This window comes from Apiospora hydei (genome assembly GCF_038363865.1).
Source record: "Apiospora hydei strain CBS 114990 chromosome Unknown utg000006l_segment0_segment0, whole genome shotgun sequence".
Classification (NCBI taxonomy): domain Eukaryota; kingdom Fungi; phylum Ascomycota; class Sordariomycetes; order Amphisphaeriales; family Apiosporaceae; genus Apiospora; species Apiospora hydei.
The window spans coordinates 3,194,541-3,213,852 of NW_027117365.1; the positions used below are offsets into that span (position 1 = coordinate 3,194,541).

At 54.9% G+C, this 19,312-nt stretch overlaps 5 protein-coding genes across 5 annotated transcripts; 1 reads left to right on the forward strand and 4 right to left on the reverse strand.

The window, feature by feature from the left end:
• Positions 1–1,644: 1,644 nt before the first annotated feature.
• On the forward strand, positions 1,645–3,765 carry PG997_008213 (uncharacterized protein; the record flags this gene model as incomplete). The annotated part of the gene is made up of 5 exons (XM_066812528.1): positions 1,645–1,857; positions 1,993–2,066; positions 2,165–2,837; positions 2,909–3,569; positions 3,635–3,765. 5 exons carry the CDS (start codon positions 1,645–1,647, stop codon positions 3,763–3,765), a joined length of 1,752 nt encoding a protein of 583 aa, XP_066667870.1.
• A 566-nt stretch (positions 3,766–4,331) lies between these two features.
• PG997_008214 (uncharacterized protein) lies at positions 4,332–5,938 on the reverse strand (the record flags this gene model as incomplete). Its single annotated transcript, XM_066812529.1, has 2 exons — positions 4,332–5,030; positions 5,081–5,938. The coding sequence occupies 2 exons, from the start codon at positions 5,936–5,938 to the stop codon at positions 4,332–4,334; spliced, it is 1,557 nt and encodes a 518-aa protein (XP_066667871.1).
• A 520-nt stretch (positions 5,939–6,458) lies between these two features.
• Positions 6,459–11,956, reverse strand: PG997_008215 (fungistatic metabolite; the record flags this gene model as incomplete). Its single annotated transcript, XM_066812530.1, has 8 exons — positions 6,459–7,114; positions 7,248–7,452; positions 7,525–7,809; positions 7,890–8,459; positions 8,529–11,032; positions 11,092–11,330; positions 11,377–11,455; positions 11,572–11,956. 8 exons carry the CDS (start codon positions 11,954–11,956, stop codon positions 6,459–6,461), a joined length of 4,923 nt encoding a protein of 1,640 aa, XP_066667872.1.
• A 2,858-nt stretch (positions 11,957–14,814) lies between these two features.
• Positions 14,815–15,702, reverse strand: PG997_008216 (Bis(5'-nucleosyl)-tetraphosphatase; the record flags this gene model as incomplete). Its single annotated transcript, XM_066812531.1, has 3 exons — positions 14,815–15,147; positions 15,192–15,443; positions 15,643–15,702. The coding sequence occupies 3 exons, from the start codon at positions 15,700–15,702 to the stop codon at positions 14,815–14,817; spliced, it is 645 nt and encodes a 214-aa protein (XP_066667873.1).
• Positions 15,703–16,137: 435 nt separating this feature from the next.
• Positions 16,138–19,139, reverse strand: PG997_008217 (chromosome transmission fidelity protein 18 protein; the record flags this gene model as incomplete). The annotated part of the gene is made up of 3 exons (XM_066812532.1): positions 16,138–16,585; positions 16,641–18,639; positions 18,707–19,139. The coding sequence occupies 3 exons, from the start codon at positions 19,137–19,139 to the stop codon at positions 16,138–16,140; spliced, it is 2,880 nt and encodes a 959-aa protein (XP_066667874.1).
• Between the last annotated feature and the right edge of the window lie 173 nt (positions 19,140–19,312).

A 19,312-nucleotide genomic window follows, 5' to 3' on the forward strand; every position in this document is an offset into this window, starting at 1 on the left:
GGAACATTCAGATTACGAGTGTTTGCTCTGGTCAACGCTACGGCTGTATGGCCTGTATCCCGCGATCAAGGGAATATTACGTTCAAATCGAATCTCATCCCACTTCTACACAGGACGAAGTTCAGTCATTCGACAACCTTGAAATGATATCTAGCTTGGCCATGATGCTTATGCGATTGCACTTGTCGCTGATAAACCCATTGCATCCCGTTGGCTAAATTAATTCGTCCGCTAGCGAATAGCCGGGCTACCAATTAGAGGGCATTGCTGGTGAATGCCAAATTCCAGCGGACAGGATAGGTACATGTATGTAGCCAGTGCCAGCCTGTGCTAGTTGTAGTGCGACAGTACTACTACCCCACGCTCCGCGCTCCCGCGCGGGTTTGCATATTGGTTGCGTCATTGATTAGAAATGCGATTTGCATCTTTGCGACGACTACGTGGCAGTGATCTCACGATAGAACAGGTCTATGCAGGTGACAAGATTGATATCAAGTTTTGGCCTATGTGAACAACTGTCGCTTGAGTTGGAGTGTGTTTGTGAAAACGATATGATTGTGGTCTGAATGTTTTATAAAGTGCGATCCCGCTTATTGTTGAGAGCAGAGACAGCAGCTGAAGCAGGATGTACCTTGAAACCATTCCGTGGCTGATCCCAGCAAATCCGATAGGACCAGAAAGCCGTGCCCCTGAACCGCCTGTAGATTTGGGCCAAACTGCCACGTTCGCAGTAGCCTACAGGGGTGAACGTGGCTTGCTGTCAGCATCGCACAGAAGGTTTTGCTCGATATCGGTCTCTTCCTTTCGCAGACAGGCAAAGGAGAGACGGAATAAGCTTCTTGGTGGGCGCCCTGAAGATCTTACGTCCGTCAGACGTTGCTCAACCCATACTCAGTAAATGGCCCTTTTTCAAAAAGCGCTGTTCAGAGCTCGCACAGAGCTGGGCAGGTAGCCTGGAACAATGCCGGTCTAGCGTTTCGTTTCGCTGCTGTTTCCTGTTTCCCCGGTTCGCTCTCAGCTTAATAATAGAGAATGGGCATTTATCGTTTTGTTTTGTCCGTAAAGTCCGTTGGTTTGGTAGTAGTACAGTAGGTTACGTGCAGCATTACTGGATGACTGGCTGACACAACTGCATAATTGGCAATCCACCCACACCAGATCCCACTGATGACCCCCAGTCGCGACGCTAGAGTGGCGGCCCCCTTGTATTGCGTAGACTATCCTGTCCTGATGAAATAAGAAAGCCTGTGTCGTAAGGCGTCGGACATGCCAGAGGAACGGGGCCCGCGTTCACTTCACCAAAACTTTCCTTATCTCGACCTCGGATCCCTCCAATCCCCGAAGGAAGATCCGTTAGTCGTCTCTCCCTCCCACTCTCGTGGTATTATCAGAAGTTGCTTTCCCACCATCTTCTTCTCCTTTTCCCCCATGGCATCGAGGCACGATAGGAGCTCCCAGTCAACATTACCTATGCTGCGCACCGCAGCGCTCCGACGTCATCCTAGATAGATAGGAATCCGCTTTGCGCCAGTTGTGACCTACGGTTACCCCGAATCGTGCTTCCCCGACCAATCAGACCGGAACAGCAGTTACCCATCATTGCTATATGCGCAAACCGAACAAGAAGCATTCCGATAAGAAAAAATGACTAGCGAAAGGCAGCCCCCGAGGCCGACGGTCGGGAGCCATAAGATCATCATGATTGATGCGGAAACATCGGGGGAGACATCGCCTTTGCTCGGCGCCGGCGCCGACGGCGACGCACCCGGAGACGGCAGCGAGAATAACACGAATCCCGAAAACAGGGAAGCCTGGGCGCAAGAGTTCGACGGTCTGCCTTGGTACAAACGGCCTTCTGTACGTTGTGACTACCGCCAACCAACATACCCGAACGAGCGGATGCGCCATGCAGAATCCCGCGGGCCACCCATTTCGCTCTCTCTATTAGACTTTTGTTACATGCAAGGGAAATAAAACTGACTCTCGAGTCAGGTATATTGGCTCATTGGTCCTTACTTTTTGTTTACGCTTGCCTTTGGAGGCGTCCTTGTCCCGAGGATCAATCTGTGAGTTTTTGTTCGCATTTGCGCTCCCGGCCAGGGTAACCCGCCCGGCCGTTTGAAATGCGCCCGCGCCGCTGACGTATTTTGCCCCAAATTCGCAGGATCGTCGATTTGGTATGTCGCGACTACATGGCCGATAAGAGCCTGCTGGATCCCACCTTCATCGTCACCCCGATTGTGTTGGGCGGCGACAATCCGCAATGTCAGATCCCGCCGGTCCAGCGCAGCGTGGCCACCTTCACGCTCATGACGAGTGTGCTGACGGGCGCGCTGAGCGCGCTCACGGCGCCCAAGCTGGGCTCGCTCAGCGACCGGTACGGCCGAACCCGCTTGCTGTGCATCGCATCCATCGGCGGCGTCCTCAACGAAATCGTGACCATCCTCTGCGCAAAGTACCCGGAGTCCCTCGACTACCATTGGATCCTGGTAGGCGCTTTCTTGGACGGCATTACGGGCTCTTTTACCGCAGGCGGTATCATTGGCACAGCGTATACAAGTGACTGCTCGTCGCCGTCGAAGCGCGGCGTCTACATTGGATACTTGCAAGCCTGCCTCTTCACTGGGGTGGCTCTCGGGCCCTTAATCGCAGGCTATCTCGTGAAATGGACCGACACACTGCTCTCGATTTTCTATGTGGCACTCGCGAGTCATATCATCTTCATGGGCTTCATATTCCTCGTCATGCCCGAATCGCTGACCAAGAAGCGGCAGCTGCTAGCACGGCAGAAGCATAAGGAGGAAGAGGATGCGCTCGCCGAGCGCCTGCATTCGCGTGTCAGAAGCAGACTCCTTCTGGATTGGCTGCCCGCCATTTTCATGGCTAACCCCCCTGGCGCCCCCTCAAGATGCTCGTCCCCGGCGGTGCAGGAGACGGCCGGTTGAGGCGCAACATGATACTCCTTGCCTTCATGGACACGATCATCCTGTCAGTCGCGATCGGCTCAGGGGCCGTCACCATCCTCTACGTCGAGTACATGTTCCACTGGGGCGTTTTCGAGGCGTCGCGCTACGTGTCGCTGATGAGCTTCGTACGCGTCGTCGCCCTGCTCGGCGTCTTCCCCCTGGTGAACTACATCTTCCGCGTGCGGCCGCTGCAGCGCCAACGTCGCGAGAGCGGTCTGCACATCATGGAGACGAACTCGGGCATGGACGAGCTGGACGTCTGGCTGCTGCGCATCGCGCTCGTGTCGGACGTCACGGGCATCATCGGCTACTGCCTGGTGCGGACGCCGCAGCTGTTCATCATGTCCGGCGCGCTAACCTCCTTCGGCGGGCTCGGCGGCGCCGTCATCCAGAGCTCCATCACCAAGCATGTACCCGCCGAGCGCGTTGGCTCGCTTCTCGGCGCGCTGGGCCTACTTCATGCGCTGGGGCGCGTGTTCGCTCCCATGATGTTCAACGGCATTTACGCCGCTACCGTCGAGAGCTTCCCGCAAGCGTTCTTTGTGCTTCTTGCAAGTCTCTTCGGATTGGCGCTCATCGGCAGCGTCTTTATCAGGCCTCACCGTAAGTGCTTCCTCCCTCAGTACGTGAAAACGGAGTTCGTTGATTACTGACATGTTTGGTTCTAGTCTACTTGAAAGAGGACGGGTATGCGCCTGGGCCTACCTCCACAGCCGAGGCCCATATGTACAGCGAATGCAACGATGAGGATGTAGTGGCTGAAGAGGACATCGCAGCTGGTTCGCTTCCTAGAGTGTAGGTACTTAATCACGGGCTTGTCAAGCTGCCGTGTTATACTTCGAATAGATCGGGTTTATAGAAGAAGCTCCTAGTATATTAGTAGAGAGCACTGGCGCATGGAGTTCTCTGTTTACATATACACACGCGCGCGCGCGCCACCAAGGGGCTCATGTACACAACTGTATGCAAAATCGATGAATAAATATCATATGTTCGCTCATTAAGAAGTCTTATCAAACCACTAGAATGCCACCTAATCGAAAAATTGCGTCGATGTAGCTGAGTGTAATATTGTATTTCACCACAAATGGCCTCGAGTAACGGAAGTAAGAATATCAAGTATATTTGGAATAGCATAGCTTTTGGGATGTAAAACCCATTGTTATAAACAAAGAAACAAGACATGTTTCAAGTCGTCGAAAGACGTGCAACAATGGCGATAATGGGATGCTGGAATAGCGCCAGTGGACAAAGCTCACCGACGATGGAAAACGGCAATGACTTACCCGTTTGTCTACAGATGGTGGGTAGAGAGAGAGGCGAGAGAAGTGGATGAAGAAAAGGGGGCGTACCTGAGACCTCACCTTACGTCTTGATCCGACCCCCGAGCACCTTCCTGAAAGCAGGTGCGCTGATGAAGGCGGGCCCGTACCGGTCGTGGCGCCCCTTGCGCAACTTGGTGACCTTGGTCCGCTTCCTGCGCCACTGCTTGGCCGTCAGTTTCTTGGCGGGCTCCTCGCCGGTCTCGGACTCCCCTCTGCGCTTCAGCTGGTTGTCGAGCGTGACGTTGGCGAGCGCGTCGAGGAAGATCTGGTCCCGGTTCCTGCCGGGCCCGCTGCCGGGGTTCTGCACCGGGTTGAAGGCCGCCTGGCCCTCGAACCGCTGGATGTCGGGCTCGCCCCCGCGTGCGGCCGCAGGTCCTGGGGCGCGTAGAACTGCAGGGTCGGCGCGGGCCCCGCGTTGGGGCCCCCCGGCTTCCGGCGCGACAGCTGGTCGGCCATCAGGTCGCGGTCGCAGACGGCGCGGACGGGGACGACGGCGACGCGGGCCTGCCAGTCGACGAGCTCGACGGCGCGGAGGGCGGCGCTCGTCGTCATCTCCTGCCGCACCCGGTCCCCGTTGAAGTTGCCGCTGAAGGGCTGCCCCCACAGCATGCGCTCGAAGTCGGCCTCGGCCTCGCCCGCCGTCGGCGTCGGGCCCTCGGTCGTGTCCATCGGGTCGGGCGAGGGCGCGGACAGGGCCGGCGACTGCGTCAGGAGGGTCTGCAGCGAGCGCCGGCCCTGGCTGCTCAGCGCGACGGGCTTGTCGGTCAGGTGGAAGGTGACGGGGTAGACCTCGAGGATCCAGCTGAGGCGCTCCATGAACTCCTTGGCCATGCGGTACGCGCGGAGGCCGCACGAGTACCCGTCGTGCTGCTTCGGGTACCAGAGCCCGCAGAAGGCGTCCTCGGCGATCCGGATCTTGTCGTGGCAGAGGATGCGGCGCAGGCGGCGGTGGATGCGCTTGACCATCAGCAGGTTCCCGACGGGCTCCAGGATGCTGAACTGCGCCACCTCGTCGTACGGGGTCGAGGGCCCCGCGTTGGGATCGCTCCGCCGCATGCGCAGGATGATGGTGACGAAATGCTCGGTGGTGTGAATCGGCCAGATGGTGAACTCGCGTGCCCGGATCCGCTTCCACAGCTTCGACTTGGTCCTGTAGACCTCGTCGAGCTTCTTCTGGAACTTGAGATCCGTGCGGAGCTCGTCGCGCGTCTGGGAGAGTTTGCCGCCTCCGTCGCCACTCCCATTCCCGCTCCCGACCTCAGGGTCCAGAAAGAGGCCGGCGCTTTCCATGGTTGACAATATGTTAATCCTACGGCGAACGGCCTTGGGCTGGCATTGGTACGCGTGAGAAATCGGTACGTCGACACACTCAGGAGTCAGCCACGCTGTGCGTCGCACTTGGAGGCTCTCCAAGCTGTTGATAGACTTTCGGAGCCCTTGGTTCGTGCCAAGATTAAGCGACCTTGCAAACTCGGGACTGGTGTGGTCCAGTCGCATGCCAGTAGATAGAACTTGACCAGGCAGCCCTCCAACTTCATAATCAGGCGGATTTCTGGTGAGGTTCCGGTCCAGAAGGGTTTTCGGCCTGTTATTGGTGTTGTTTCCCCAGATGCCCTTGGGCGGAGTGAATGGTGGTGTCCTCTGCATCGTGAGGCGGTGGAATGCTTTTTGCTGGAATACTGCCGTAGAATTGACACCGCGCCAAGAGTATAAGAATCGTTGTGTACGGTGGCAATGGACAATTCGGGTGTTTCCTATCAAACTCCGTTTCACTGGTCACCCTTTACAATATATGTAGTGACAGCCCCTTTAGTCAGGACCGTTGCACAATGTGTTTAGTTTCAAAGTCAAGGGCCTGCGTTCCCTTGTTCTGCAGTTAAAACAATACCTTGTTCTAAGCTGTACTGCATATCGGGAACAAAGGTGTTGTGCGCAGGTGACGAAGACAAATTGGGGCGGAAGAATGGTAGATTATTCGTATTGTCAATAATAGATAACGCTAGTTGAGCCTCTTTTAAACGAGGCTTCATATTGTTAACACAGATTTAGGAAATATTATTTGATGGAGTGATTCCATATGACTATGGCCGGCGCCGCGCTCTAGATAATGGGTATATGCAAACAATGTCCGGCTCCCCTGACGCTCTCATGTCCGCGAAAATTGGACCTATGAACTGGTCCCGGACGAAATCAGAGTAGAGTTGGTGATGTAAAGAGAAAGGAGCGTGGGACCTCCACAGTACGTCCTCTGGTTACCGCCGCAATACATCGAGCAGGTGGCGTTCGTCTTGTTGGTGGCGTCCGGATTCAGGGTATTGCCACCCCAGCATTCGGCCGAGTACTCGAGCCCAGCGTACTTGTACCCCTTGGAAGCCGCCCACGTCAGACACTGCGGCACGGTCATGGACGGATAGGAGCCGTTGCGGTCCACCAGAGCACGCCCGGTCTTCGGCTCTGCCACACACCCGTAGTAGGTGTAGTTGGCGTTGCCGTCCACAATCTTGGGAGGGCCGTCGATCTTTGCAGGGTCGGGGGAGTAGAACAGCGAAAACATGCTACGATCACCACAAATCTGGTTGCTGTTGCCACCACAAGGCTTGTTGCATGCACCATTGAAGGTGGTGCCAGATGTTTTGCTCGCACCGCTATCGAGTGAAGCACCACAGTAGCACTCTCGGCCGTACTCGACACCGAACCAAGCGTAATTAGTGCAATTAGCTGCGCAAGACTCCAATGTCATGCTATCGTAGGCAAAGGCCTTGTCAGGCAAACCACGCCTGCCGGAAGGTTCCTTGTAACACCCTTGGTAAGCGTAGCCTGAAACTGTAGGAACAGAGGGTCCAGAGCTCGTCGATGTGGTCGAAGCAATGGCACTGCTGCTAGACGATATAACAGTGCTAGTGGGTGATGTAGGGACAGTGCTGCTTGTTGAAATAGGAATAGCGCTGCTAGTTACTGTAGATGTGGTAGTGGAGCTTGTCGAGATCGTTGAGCTCGCGAGAGATGTCGAGGTGCTCAACGCCGAACTGGATGCCGAACTGGATGCCGAGCTGGTGGCCGAGCTGGTGCTGTCGCTGGCGCTGGCGGAAGAAATTGAACTGGCAGAGACACTGGATGACACTGACGACGAAGTTGAAGACGCCAGGAAAGAATTGGATGAGCTAGAAGACAACAGCGAAGCAGAAGATGAACCGGAAGAGGAAATATCCAAGCTCCTCGACATGGATGCAGACGAAGAGGAAACACTTGAAGTATCTGAGCTCGCCATGGATGCAGTCGAAGGGGACGCGGTTGAAGTAACTGCGACTGTCGACAAGGAAGCAGAAGAGGAAGCAGTCGAAGAAGCATCCGAGCTGGTCAAAAAGGAGACGGACGATGATACTGTCAAGGACGCAGACGAGCTCGTTGATAGAGAAGCAGAAGAGGCGATTGTCAAGCTCGCGGTGGACGAGGCGAAGCTTGCGCTGGACGAGTCGGAGCTCGCAGATAAGGACGATGACACCGAAGTATCGCTGGCGCTAGAAGTAGTCGAGCTGGTCGTCACGAGCGACGCCGAAGACGTGGTAGCTGTGGAACTAGCACTGCTCGAGGTAGATACGATGCTTGAAGAGGTGCTAGTCACAGCGGTGGATGTGCTGGAGGGCGCCAGGGTGTAAAGGTTGAGCCGGTTGCCGTTACCACAGTACTGGAACTTGTTGCCGCCGCAAAGCATGCTGCAGTCGCTCTCGGTCGTGTTGACACTGCCAGCGTTGGTCGAGGCGCCACAGTAGCACTCCCGCCCGTACTCGACTCCCATCATGGAGAAGCCGGCGCAGACGGAAGCACACATTTCCACTGTCAGTTTATCATCGAAATACGCCTTGTCCGAGAGCGCCCGCATGCCACTGGCTTCCGTTACGCAACGAGAGTATGCGAAAGTGCCGGCCCGCTGAACAACGCTGGGGCCCGTCGGGGTCGGTCCGGCAGAAGTAGGCGAGACAGTGGTGCCAGGTTGAGTTGTCGTTGTGGACGGAGTTGTGTAGTTGCCATCCGGATTGTAGATATACATCGACAACCTGTTACCGGCTCCACACAGCTGAGTGCTGTTAGCAGCACAACCCATTTTACAGTCTGACTGATTGATACCGTCCATGGTGCTGCCGGCGCTGAGTGCATCGCCGCAATAACACTAGTTTTAGGTTAGCATGTAAATTTTCGGATGGGGGACATAGATTAAGTAGGAAATCCAATCACGCACCTCACGTCCGTACTCCGTACCGAAATACTTGAAGCCGCTACAGAATGCGGCACAGGTATCGAGGGTATTGGTGTCCTGGGCTCGGGTCTTCCCGTTCAAGGCCCTTCCATTTGTGCCTTCTGAGTAGCATCCGGCGAAAGTGTAGTTACCAATCCTCTGAGGCTGTACACCACCATTGACCGGGCCGGGGTTAACAGGAGCCGGGTCGTCAGCAGGAGGTGGGCTGCCGGTGTTGGGAAGTGCTTGTGCTGTCGAGAACAGGGACATGTACTGGCCACCCTGACGAAACTCTCCGTTGCCACCGCAAGTCTGGTTAACTGCCCCGGTGCATCGATAGCTGCATTGGGCCTCATCGACGAAGACCAGCGGCATAGTGTTGCCACACCAACACTCTGACGTGTACTGAGTGGCGGCGATTTTATAACCCGCTCCAGAACAGGCCGAGATACACTTGCCATTGGTATTATCCTTCATGTCGCCGTAGATTTGCTTAGGTAGCTGCCGTCCAGGGGTGTTGTCCTTGGCACAACCATTGTACCTGTAGAGTGCCGAGCCGTTTGAAGCAAGAGGCCCAAGCTGCTCGGAAACGGCATTGCAGAAGAACTGGATGAACTGCTTTCCCAAGTCAGGATCACCGGTATTGAGGGTCCATTGAGCAGTTCCATTATAAGAGTCGACGTTCACTTGTGATCTAGGCACTGCACAATAGAGGTCTGCAGTAGCGCTTTGACCAGACTGCAGCACGGTACCCTCCGCAAGGTCGACGTTGTTCGCTGCGCCAACGATACCCTGGGCGCCATAAGGCGGCTTGGAGACAGTAACAGAAAGAGCAGCAGCGTTGGGCCCACCAATGTTGGTGAAGCGCATCTTCCGCGTGACCGTGGTACCCTGAAAGATGTCACCAAAGGTGAAGGGGACGCCACTCGTATAATTAACCCAGCTCTGTCCGTCAAGACTCTGGAACTCGATCAAGAGTTTCGGTGTCGTGCTAGAAGTTCCGATGATATCGAGAACCCCATTGCCGCCATCCGAGTTGACTTGCATGAAGACCTTGGAGTTTCCATTGGTCTTTGGGTTGAAGTTGACAGGGATGTAAGCCGAAGTTTGAGGGGCAATGATTTTGGGCAGATTGTAGAGAGTGTAAGGTCCAATAGCCTTGTCACCAGAAATCGTGTCGTTGGGTTGGATCCAGGGGCCAGTTTCCCCCTCAACCGAGAACAGCAAACTCGAGATGGTCAAAGTCGAATTGCCCAGGTTTTGTAGCACGGCGGTCTGGTTAACGCCATTAGGCATCTGGCCAGTAATGATGCCGGAGAACGACACAGTGTTGGGCGATACCAGCAAAAGCGGCAACTTCGAGTTGCCAGTGCCAATTAACTTCACTGGGGTGCTGATGGAGAACCCAAGCTGGGAATTGGTGGTGTTGACGACAGCACTGCTAGACAAGGGCCCGACTTGCTTTGGGGCAAAGGTCGCTTGGAAAGTAAAGGTAGAGCCTTTGCTGACAGACAGTGGAAACGTTGGCAACCCAGAGAAGACAAAGTTGGTGTTGCCGAGCAAGTCAACATTCGTAACTTGGGTATTGATGTTCGCCATACAGGAGACAGTCTGGGGAGCGGACTTCTCGCCTAGGTTGACGGTACCGAAGGTGGAGGGGGCGGTACAGTTAAGAGGTAGGTTGACTGGAGAGCCGAACCCGTAAATGTACCCGAGGTTGCTAGCTACGTAGCAGGTACCGTCACCGAAGACTGGGCGACCGAATTTCATCGATCCGGGCACGTTGAAGGAGTTGATCATGGTCAGAGACCCGCTCTCGGGAACTGCCTTGTAAATCCTCAAGTTGAGACCCTCGACATCGGAGGTCCAGAGCAGTCCAGATCCCTCTCGGCCGTTGAGCGAAGTGGTGGTTCCGTGGCCAACGCCGAGGACGTAAGCGTTCGTCTCGGCAGTGTCTCCAGCTCTGGTGAAAGCAACATTTCCGTTCGTATCACAGCCGAACTTCCACACATGGGTCTTGTACTTGATGACGTTGATGTACACGTACCCTGCGTCCAGTGGCATGACACCAGCGCCTGCATAAACGGAATTCTCATTGAGAAATTGCTGAGGCACGGCGTCGAACTGATTGGGGCCCATCTGATACCCTCCTAGGTTATCGAGGTTGAGCCAGTATGTCTTTCCAGACTTGCCCGTGACGATGCCAATGCGCTTGGTGTTGGGGCAGCTGAACTTGGACGAGGGCAGGATCTGAAGCGGGGTGGTTCCTAGATCCTTGTCCGCTCCGTCCAAGTCGACCTTTTCCCAGGGCATGAAGAAGTCGATGGGAGTGATGGTGCCGTCATCATTGATCCTGGCATTGACGGCGGCTTCCTCGAGGGCAGTGGGCGGAGTCCGACCTTGGACAGGAGTGTTTTTCAGTTGACTTGCGTAGCCGTTACCAGTCGCGAAGTACATGGAGCCGGCCTCGTAAGCAAGTCCACCTCCGCTCATCCACACGCCACCACCTGGGACGGTGTTTTTCTCCTTGCCCCCTGTGTAGCAAAAGCCTCGACAAGGTTGCCACTGTCTTTATCCCAGCCCAGAATGGCGCCAGTAAAGTTGTACTGGACGCAGTGCGAGGCGAAACCAGCGTAAATGTACTTGCCGGCTTGAAGTAGACCGGGACGTTGATGTTGATTGCCGCTGATGAACATCCTGTTCGGATTGTTGCGGAAGATGATGCCTTCCATCGACTTTGGAAACCCGGCGCGGTCTTGGAGTGTGTTCAGATCGACAGCATGAAACCAATATTCGCCGTTGAGTCTGCCCCTTCGTGTATCCTTGCTTGTAGGTTTTGGCAGTGAAGTACATGGTCTCAGTAGTAGGATCAATAACACCCGTTCCAGTCACGCCAACTGTAGGGTTGACATCTACACAGCCATCGAGGTCTGTTCAAATCGTTAGCGATACAGCGTCAGGAGTTTGTATTACCTACGCCAATGACCAAAACCATCCATTTGGCCGTTCAGTGGCTTTAGCTATCACGTAGGGGGTGGGTACTAACCGGACGTCAAGAACGGAATATGCAGGTTTCTCTGGTTGACAATGACACCAGTCTTAGCCTCAAGCTGGTATAGATTGTTCTGGTTTGTGAGGATATAGACATATTGCTTGTTGTCCTTGTTCAGGGTGTAGACCAGAGGCTGGGCGAAAGTCGACTCGGGACCAAGGTTGTTGTAGTTACCTGGCAGCTTCGTTCGGAAGAGCTGTCCAAACTGAGGGCTGCCAACGATATCCGGGTCCATATTGTGATTATCCTGGTAGCCAGTTCTGGAGTTGTCACCACCCCAGGTGATGGTGTCGGTGGAAGCGAAGCCATCAACGCCGTGTAGCAGACAGCTCGATAACACGAGGGCAATAGCCCACGTGAGGAGGGTGGGGAGCGTCATGCTTGTCAACGTCCGGCTCTGTGTTGGATATTGTAACCTACTAGGCTGCTGTGACATCGAGAGGGTAGGATAACAGAGCAGGAGAGTAATCCAAGTTCTATATACTTCGGCACTGGAGGCCCGGGACGTGTACCGCCCGGCTGGCCAGCTAGCTCAGAGGGAAGCGGACAGGGGGCCGGGACATTTTCGATAGTGTGCCAGTTCAAATTGCCACACATCGGCGGCCATGCCATTGTGTATTGAGGGCTGGCTAGCTGGAGGGGAGGAAAGGGTAGCGCCATCACTTGGAATGGGCGCGGAAACCCAGCACAATGGGAAAGCAATGAACTTGGCCATGGCTGGGCGTTCTAGGCTTGAATGCCGATGCTGCAGTCTATTAGCGTGCTTTGCTTTCCTTGAGTATCGTCGTTGACTAGGTATGTTCTCAACTGTGTCAACGAGATCAGCTCTCGTGTTGACCCGCCCAACGCCCTTGGCAAGAGATAACCACCCCTGCGTTCGTGCATGCAGACTGCATGGCGAGTATGCCGGATCCTTGCCAGAGTTTGCTCCAGGGGCATTCTCCTGGCGTTGACCATCCTCGTCGTTCTGAACAATTTCATGGGCCAATCGTTCTAGATCCCGAGACGTCCATATATTTTTGTAAAGAACTCTTCTGGATGATCGCCTATTCGTCCCACCTTGATGTATATAGGGTTGGCACTGGGCACGAATGAACTGCTGCGATGCCCCGGAAGATGCCCCGCGCGGGTCACGGTCGGAGGATCTTCTGGATCTTCGGTTGGGGAGCCGGCGCCACTGTACACAATAGGAGTGCCATATAAGCAATCAATTGCGGAAGATTCAATTTCCTCGTGTGCATTGCTCTTTTTTCTTTTCTTTCCTCGTTCATGATGTCGCGGCCTCCCCGGAGTTCGAGCCTGGCCGATGTGACAGCACACATTCTTTCTGCTATTGAGCGGGCAAGTGTTGCTCAGCGCCAACATGCGCCTGCATGGTGTTAGGATGCAAGAGCATTAGTGGCAGCGGTTGGGGGAGGGGCCCGCTATCGGGCGCTGTGAGATGATGGAAAATTGCGTTGCGCCACACCCAAGAACTGACAGAAGGTTGGCACTTGCACATAGAAAACATGCACTGATGCACCGCACTGCATCCGAACCCAGGGATTGATAGCTTAGGTGCATGTATTGATTGCCAGATGCAGACCACCTGCTGGATTGGACAATAGCGAGATGCAGCTTTCCAAATTCAGACGCGCCAACGGCCAACCTATTTTTGCATGGCAAGCAGTCACCCGACTTGGTACTACTACCTACAGTAACCACCGGAGGTAATATTTTACGAATACCTGAAGATAGACAACCGAGCCAAGGAGAGAGAGCAAGTCGAATACGAAGGGGAAGCTGCATAAAATCATGAATCATCAAAGCATCCCTCTCTTTGCTTTCTTTCTCGGTCGGCCTTGAAAGCCTGGGTCGGGCTGAATCGACAATACCTACATCTTACAGAATACGTTGCGTGGGCAGGGGGCCATACCAGCGCAAATGGTGAGCTCCAATTGACAGCCATGGTGGCGCATCAATCTCTTTAAAACCCGAAGCACTTGCAGCCGGTATAGTCAAGTGGCAGCGCTGGAACCTGTTTCTGGCAATTCCGAGGCGACGAGGCTTGCATTGTTTACTCAATGAGGTGCGAAAAAGCAAACGTGCACAATGTGCATCCCGCATGTCTCCCGTACCTGCATAGGCGAAGGTCTTCCAGCCGTCGACTAGAAACGCCACCATTACAGCTTAACGGCAACGGCAACGTCGATAGGCGAGAGCTGCAGCGGCCTCAGCTTGGAGGGGGGCTCTCCCCATCGTTCTCCGTCTAGGCCACGGGAGCCACTCCGTAGCCCGCTATACTACCATGACCCTTATAGAGCCACCGGCTTCCGCTGCTCCCACTTATCATGGCGCCGAATTGACTGCGGAATGCAGTCACCTTTTCCTCAGCTCGTGGCCACACGGGCTCCAACTGCTGATTTCTAGAAGGGAAAAGAAATTCGGCATCGGTATTCATCGAATGAGAAGACGCGCTTTCGTCTGGTGGCTAAGCTGCGCTCGCGCTCCAGCTCGCTTCACGATGCCCATCGTCCTTTATCATCCCGTCTCCACTGCGCCAGTCACAGAGTTCTATACGAGGCCAGAGAGTTCCTTTTCCTTCGCTGGGCTGCCGCCGATGCGTCCTTTGCCCAGACTGCTGGGTCGATGAACTGTCCCTCTGTCGGTCCACAAGCTCGAATTCTGATGTGGCGCGGAAGGGATACCCTGGGCTATCTGCCAAGTTAGGCACAAGGAAACAGTAGTCCAAGTAAAAGGTTCGTTTATTCCAAGGAATCGAGACGATGGATGAGGAACATCGCCCTCGTAGCCTACCCTACCGCTTGGCTAGACTCGGCGTTGCTTACGCGAATCACTACCACATTGACCGGTAGTGGTAAAGCGAAGTAACCAGCTTCGAGAAGCCATGCACCGTTACGCCATATGCCCCGAGGAAGCTATGGGTGAGATAACTTTCAAGATCAGGCTTCACTGGCCTTTCGAGGACGACGTCACCATTTGAGCTCCGACTGCTTTTGTGCCAGTTGGGAGAGAGTCCCAGGCCGTTGAGACCCGGGTAACGTGCAGGCTGCTAAATGGAAACATTTACGCTGTTTCGGGGTGAAATATTGTACTACTGCGTAGGAGTGTCCCGGGGAGCGCGAATTCGAATTGTTTAATGTCTGTATTGAGTACTCTTAAGTCGGATCAAGATCTATTATGAATGATCTCCGCCTCACGTAGTCTAATAAATGTATACACACATGCATAGCCCTCTCAGGACTCTTCCCGGTCTAATCTCCCCAACACGTCCCTGAACAGCTTCGCCTCCTCCTCCATCTCCCGCATACTCCTAGCCTGCCGGTCCGCATCCTCTATGCGCGGGAACCCGCCGCCGGGCTGCGGCCTACCACTGCTCGCGCCTCCCTCACGCTGCTGCTGCTGCTGCTCACGGTCCCAGAGCGCGCCCCCGACGTTCCCGTTCTCGTCTGCCATCATCTCATAAATCTTGTCGCCCGGCCCGTCGCCGCTCTTGGCCGTCGCGCCGTGGATGCGCGGGATCACGTGCACGTGCAGGTGCGGCACCGTCTGGCCCGCCTCGGCACCGTCCTGGATCGCGATGTTGAAGGAGCCGTCTTCGGGGACGCCCCCACCTCGCCGGTTTGCTCCTCCTCCTCCTCCGCCTTCTCCCCAGCGGAGGAAGAAGAAGAAGAAGAAGAAGAAGTAAAGTAGTGCCGCGCCAACATGCGCTGCACGCGCTGCACCGCCTGCATCAGGTCCGTCAGCTCGGGGGCCGACAGATCCGTGAGCCGCTTGTGCGGCTTCTGCGGGCAGACCAGGACGTGGCCGGGCAGCAGCGGCTTCAGGTTCACCAGGGCGAAGGAGTGCGGCGTGATGTAGAAAACCTGGATGGTGGGTTAGTTGCTTTACGAAAAATCTCGAGGACGGCGCAGAAGGGTAAAAGGCAGGCACCTGTGCAGGCAACGTGACTGAATGAACGGTGTTCTTTTCGCTGGTCCGATATACAGGTCGTATATAGAGCTTACAGACAGACAGCTAGCCACCAACCCGCCAACCTACGTACTGGGTTGAAATGTCGCTTACCTGTGATGTGACCTCAAATGGGCCGAACCGGAGCGGACCTGTTTCCGAATTGACGGTCATCTTGCGTGTCCAGGTCTTAATGAATGTTCTGCTATATGCGCCCCGTATCCTTGGGTTTATTATCATGGCTGTGCGATGATCTGACGGGTGGTCTTCGGCGGGTAGAAAAAGAAGACGTGTTTTCGGTCCCTGTTGTCAATTGCGAAGATGACGTCGGCTAGGTCCGGCTCCGGCTAATGTGGATTTCCTTGCGCCATGCTGTCTCTTACGTGCTCAAAACACCGAAAACAGGGCATGCAATACTACGATTCGAAAGGGGGAATATGACTAGGCTACGTTTCATGACAAATACAGCCATACAGCCATCAATTGTTCATTAAGCATCGGTATATTTGGTGTGTGTCGTGAAACCAAGGTGCTGCTCTCAACTCTACCAACTGCATATGTACTACATGACGCTTCGCTCATTGACACATAACCAACCAAACCCCTTCATTATAAACCACGGAACAAGTCATCCAACGTAATATGTTTCCTCACAGCGTTATTCAATCCTTCGTGGAAAGTGACCCAGACCTTGTTCTCTCCGGCAGGCTCGTCATTCGATTTGGCCTTCTTTCCGTTGGCATTGCCATCCCCTTCCTGGAGTGGTTGGACGTCGGTCTTCGCCACAACCCGGCCAAAGAAGTCCTTCTTGACGGGGATGATCGGTAGCTCGATCCCTTTAGGCTTGCCGGACTTCTCTTTCGTATCAAACACAGCTTCCCTTTCATCCAATGGGTTTCCAGTACGGAAACGAGTCTGTCGTGCCGCGCTTTCTCGTAGTCTCCGCAGCTTGTCCATTTCCTGATCCAATACCTGTCGAACAGCGTACCGCGTGGGGGCTTGAGTACCATGCACCATGGCGGCCGAGGTCTCGTATGTTGCCAAGACATCCAGGTCACTTTTGGAATAATGTTAGCCTCACATTCACGTTGTTGGGATACGATTGAACTTACGGCTCCATGCGATATACCCAGGTAGGCCCACGACCAAAAGTATCACCTTCTATCTTGCCTCTCTGAAGCTCAACGCCTACGTCCAATAATGTCTCCGCTCCCCTGGTCACCATTGCTTTCTCTGTCTCCTTCCTGACGCTTGCTGTCCCCTTTTGGTCGCCACTACCACCGACGACGACCGGCTTGACGTCGGGCGACACAAGTCGAATCAGATACGGCATGAAATCCGTGGAGATGTCTTCGGCACTCCGGAACGCCCTCATCAGTGTTGGTGATAGTTGAGCTTGAATGGTTTGAAGCATAGCACGGTTGGTCTTCTCGGTTTCGTATGCCACAAAGTCGGCACGGGGTCCAGTGAATGGGAGGGGTGCCGCTTCCTCCTCAGTCGCGTCGCGCTTTTGGTACATCAGCTGGGAATGGCGGATGGGCGACGCGAACAGGTGGTGGCAAGCGAGAACTGGCCGACTGAGGTAGGGTGCCAGTTCCCACTCCTGGCCACCATACAGCCTTGACGTGCATGTGTCGTGGAAATACATCCATTCGTATGCTTGGTCTGGTTTAGTGAGGAACGAGTCGTCGTTGAAATCATGATTTGGATAGTCGGCGAAGATGTCCGTAACGATACGATCGATGTCGCCACTGGTCTCGACCATGTGTTGCAAGCGTTCCATCGCGTACTTCTTCTGCTGTTCAGAGAAGCCAAGCTGAGCTTGAGGCTGCTCAGAAGCATTGAGATTCATCTTGGGTACAATCATGTTTGAGCTCGGAAACCCGGCACCTTCCTGGAAGATTCGACTGACAATATCTCGCACACTGCCACGCCCACTTCCTCGTGCGCCGCCACCGCCGTGGGCAAGTTCATGAGCAATGTGTTTCTCAACCCATTGCCGGGTAAGACATAGTGGACCTTTCAAAGAAGCAGCTCGAAGGCGCCCAGCAACCCACTCACCGACCACCATGATGCCACGAAGGTCACCTTCTGCAGTGCTCTCCCGGCCTTTCTTAGCATCTAGGCCGCTGCTCATGCCCCACGCCGATTCGCAAAGCTTTCGCGCTGCATCTTTCTCACAGGGGATACCCTCCTTTTCAAAGACAGCTTTGAGACGGTTTACGACCGCATCGATTGTGGGTTTGCCCACGTGAATAACCTCTGCCAAGTTCGATTGGCGCAAGGGCCGCAACGATGGGTGGTACACATCGTTGCAAATGAGAATCAGGGGTCGCATCTGCCGGAAATCGTCACCCTTCTTCTTTTTGCGATGAGTCTGTGTGTGGTTTTCCGACTGTCCAGAACTGTTCTTCTCGCCGATAGCAATGAGGTCCAGTAGCGCTTTGACGAAACCTCCTTCGCCCGAGCCGGAAGACCCCGACACCACACCATCGACCTCGTCTACCACGACGCAAACGGGCCGGGCGATTTTCTGGCATTGGCCAGATTGACCGGCCTTGTGTTGCACGATTTTGACATTCTCGGTTCCCAAACTTGTGCGGATCTGGTTCTTCACGACATCTCGGCTACGGTCGTCACTCGCGTTGATCTCCAGCACCTCGTAGCCGGCTTGTCTTGCGCAAACGTGAGCCAAAGTGGTCTTGCCCAAGCCAGGGGGTCCGGTAAGCATGAGGATCTTCCGGTGAGGCTTCTCCTCTTCCGCCTGCTGCTTTGCCCCCGGCCTCCGTATCCCTCTTGACCTGGAAGAACCAGGGAAGACCAGCGGATCCCACCTCTTCAGCCAACGTAATACGTTTCGATTCGTTCCGTCGTCGCCACAGAGGTCCATGAAATTCCTTGCGCGATACTTCTCGGTCCAGAGAAGCGACTTCTTGGGCTTTTTGCCCTGTGCTGCCTCGACCGAGGGCATTGGCTGGTCTGGGGTGACCTGCGCCGTCGCGGCCGACTTGCTCGTAGCAATCTCTTTCTTGGCCGTGTCGACCATTTCGTGAATGTCTAGGCCATAATAGCTACGCTCGGCCCGTCCCTTCTTCGTCTTCGACCTTGCGGCTACGAGGCGCTCGTATGACGGACCTGCTACAGCCTGTCGCTGCTTGATTTCGGCTAGCGCCAGAACATCTTTTTATGTTGAATTTGGCCTTGGCATTGCGCGATGCGAGGTTCTGGAAGGCGGAGGCAAAATCTGATGTAGATTCGAGCAGTGTGTCGTAGAGCTGTTTCGTGGTCTGCGGCGGTTCGGCACTGGTGTTCGCATTGACCGTTGCCTCTGTGTTGTCGCCTTCGAGCCTCAAAGGACGGTTAAGAAAGGCTTCAAGTTCGGTTGGAGGGGACGAGGGTTCTGTGGATTCGACTGGCAGTTCCCTTGGACTACTCAGCATGCGCCGTTTGGAGGCAGGCTCCAGGGCCGTATCGTCGTCGGAGTCATCGTCGACCAGGAAGCCACCTTTCCCACGTGAGGGTTTGGGCCCCTTGTGAGGTTGCGCCCGTTTCGAAGCGGGAGGTGGTGACGAAGTTGTGGGATACACTACGGGCGAAGAGGCTGTCAACATTGTCGGCACTCAATTGACTTGGCGAGATTCGTATTTGAGTGAACACTGAGTTTGCCAGTTACTTCAAGCCTCTGGTGTAGTTGTTGGTGTGGTGTTGATCAGGGCGGTGCTAAAGTGGCGCGTAGCTCTCAAAGTTCGATACAGCACTTTCGAGACGCGACGCGTCGCACTGA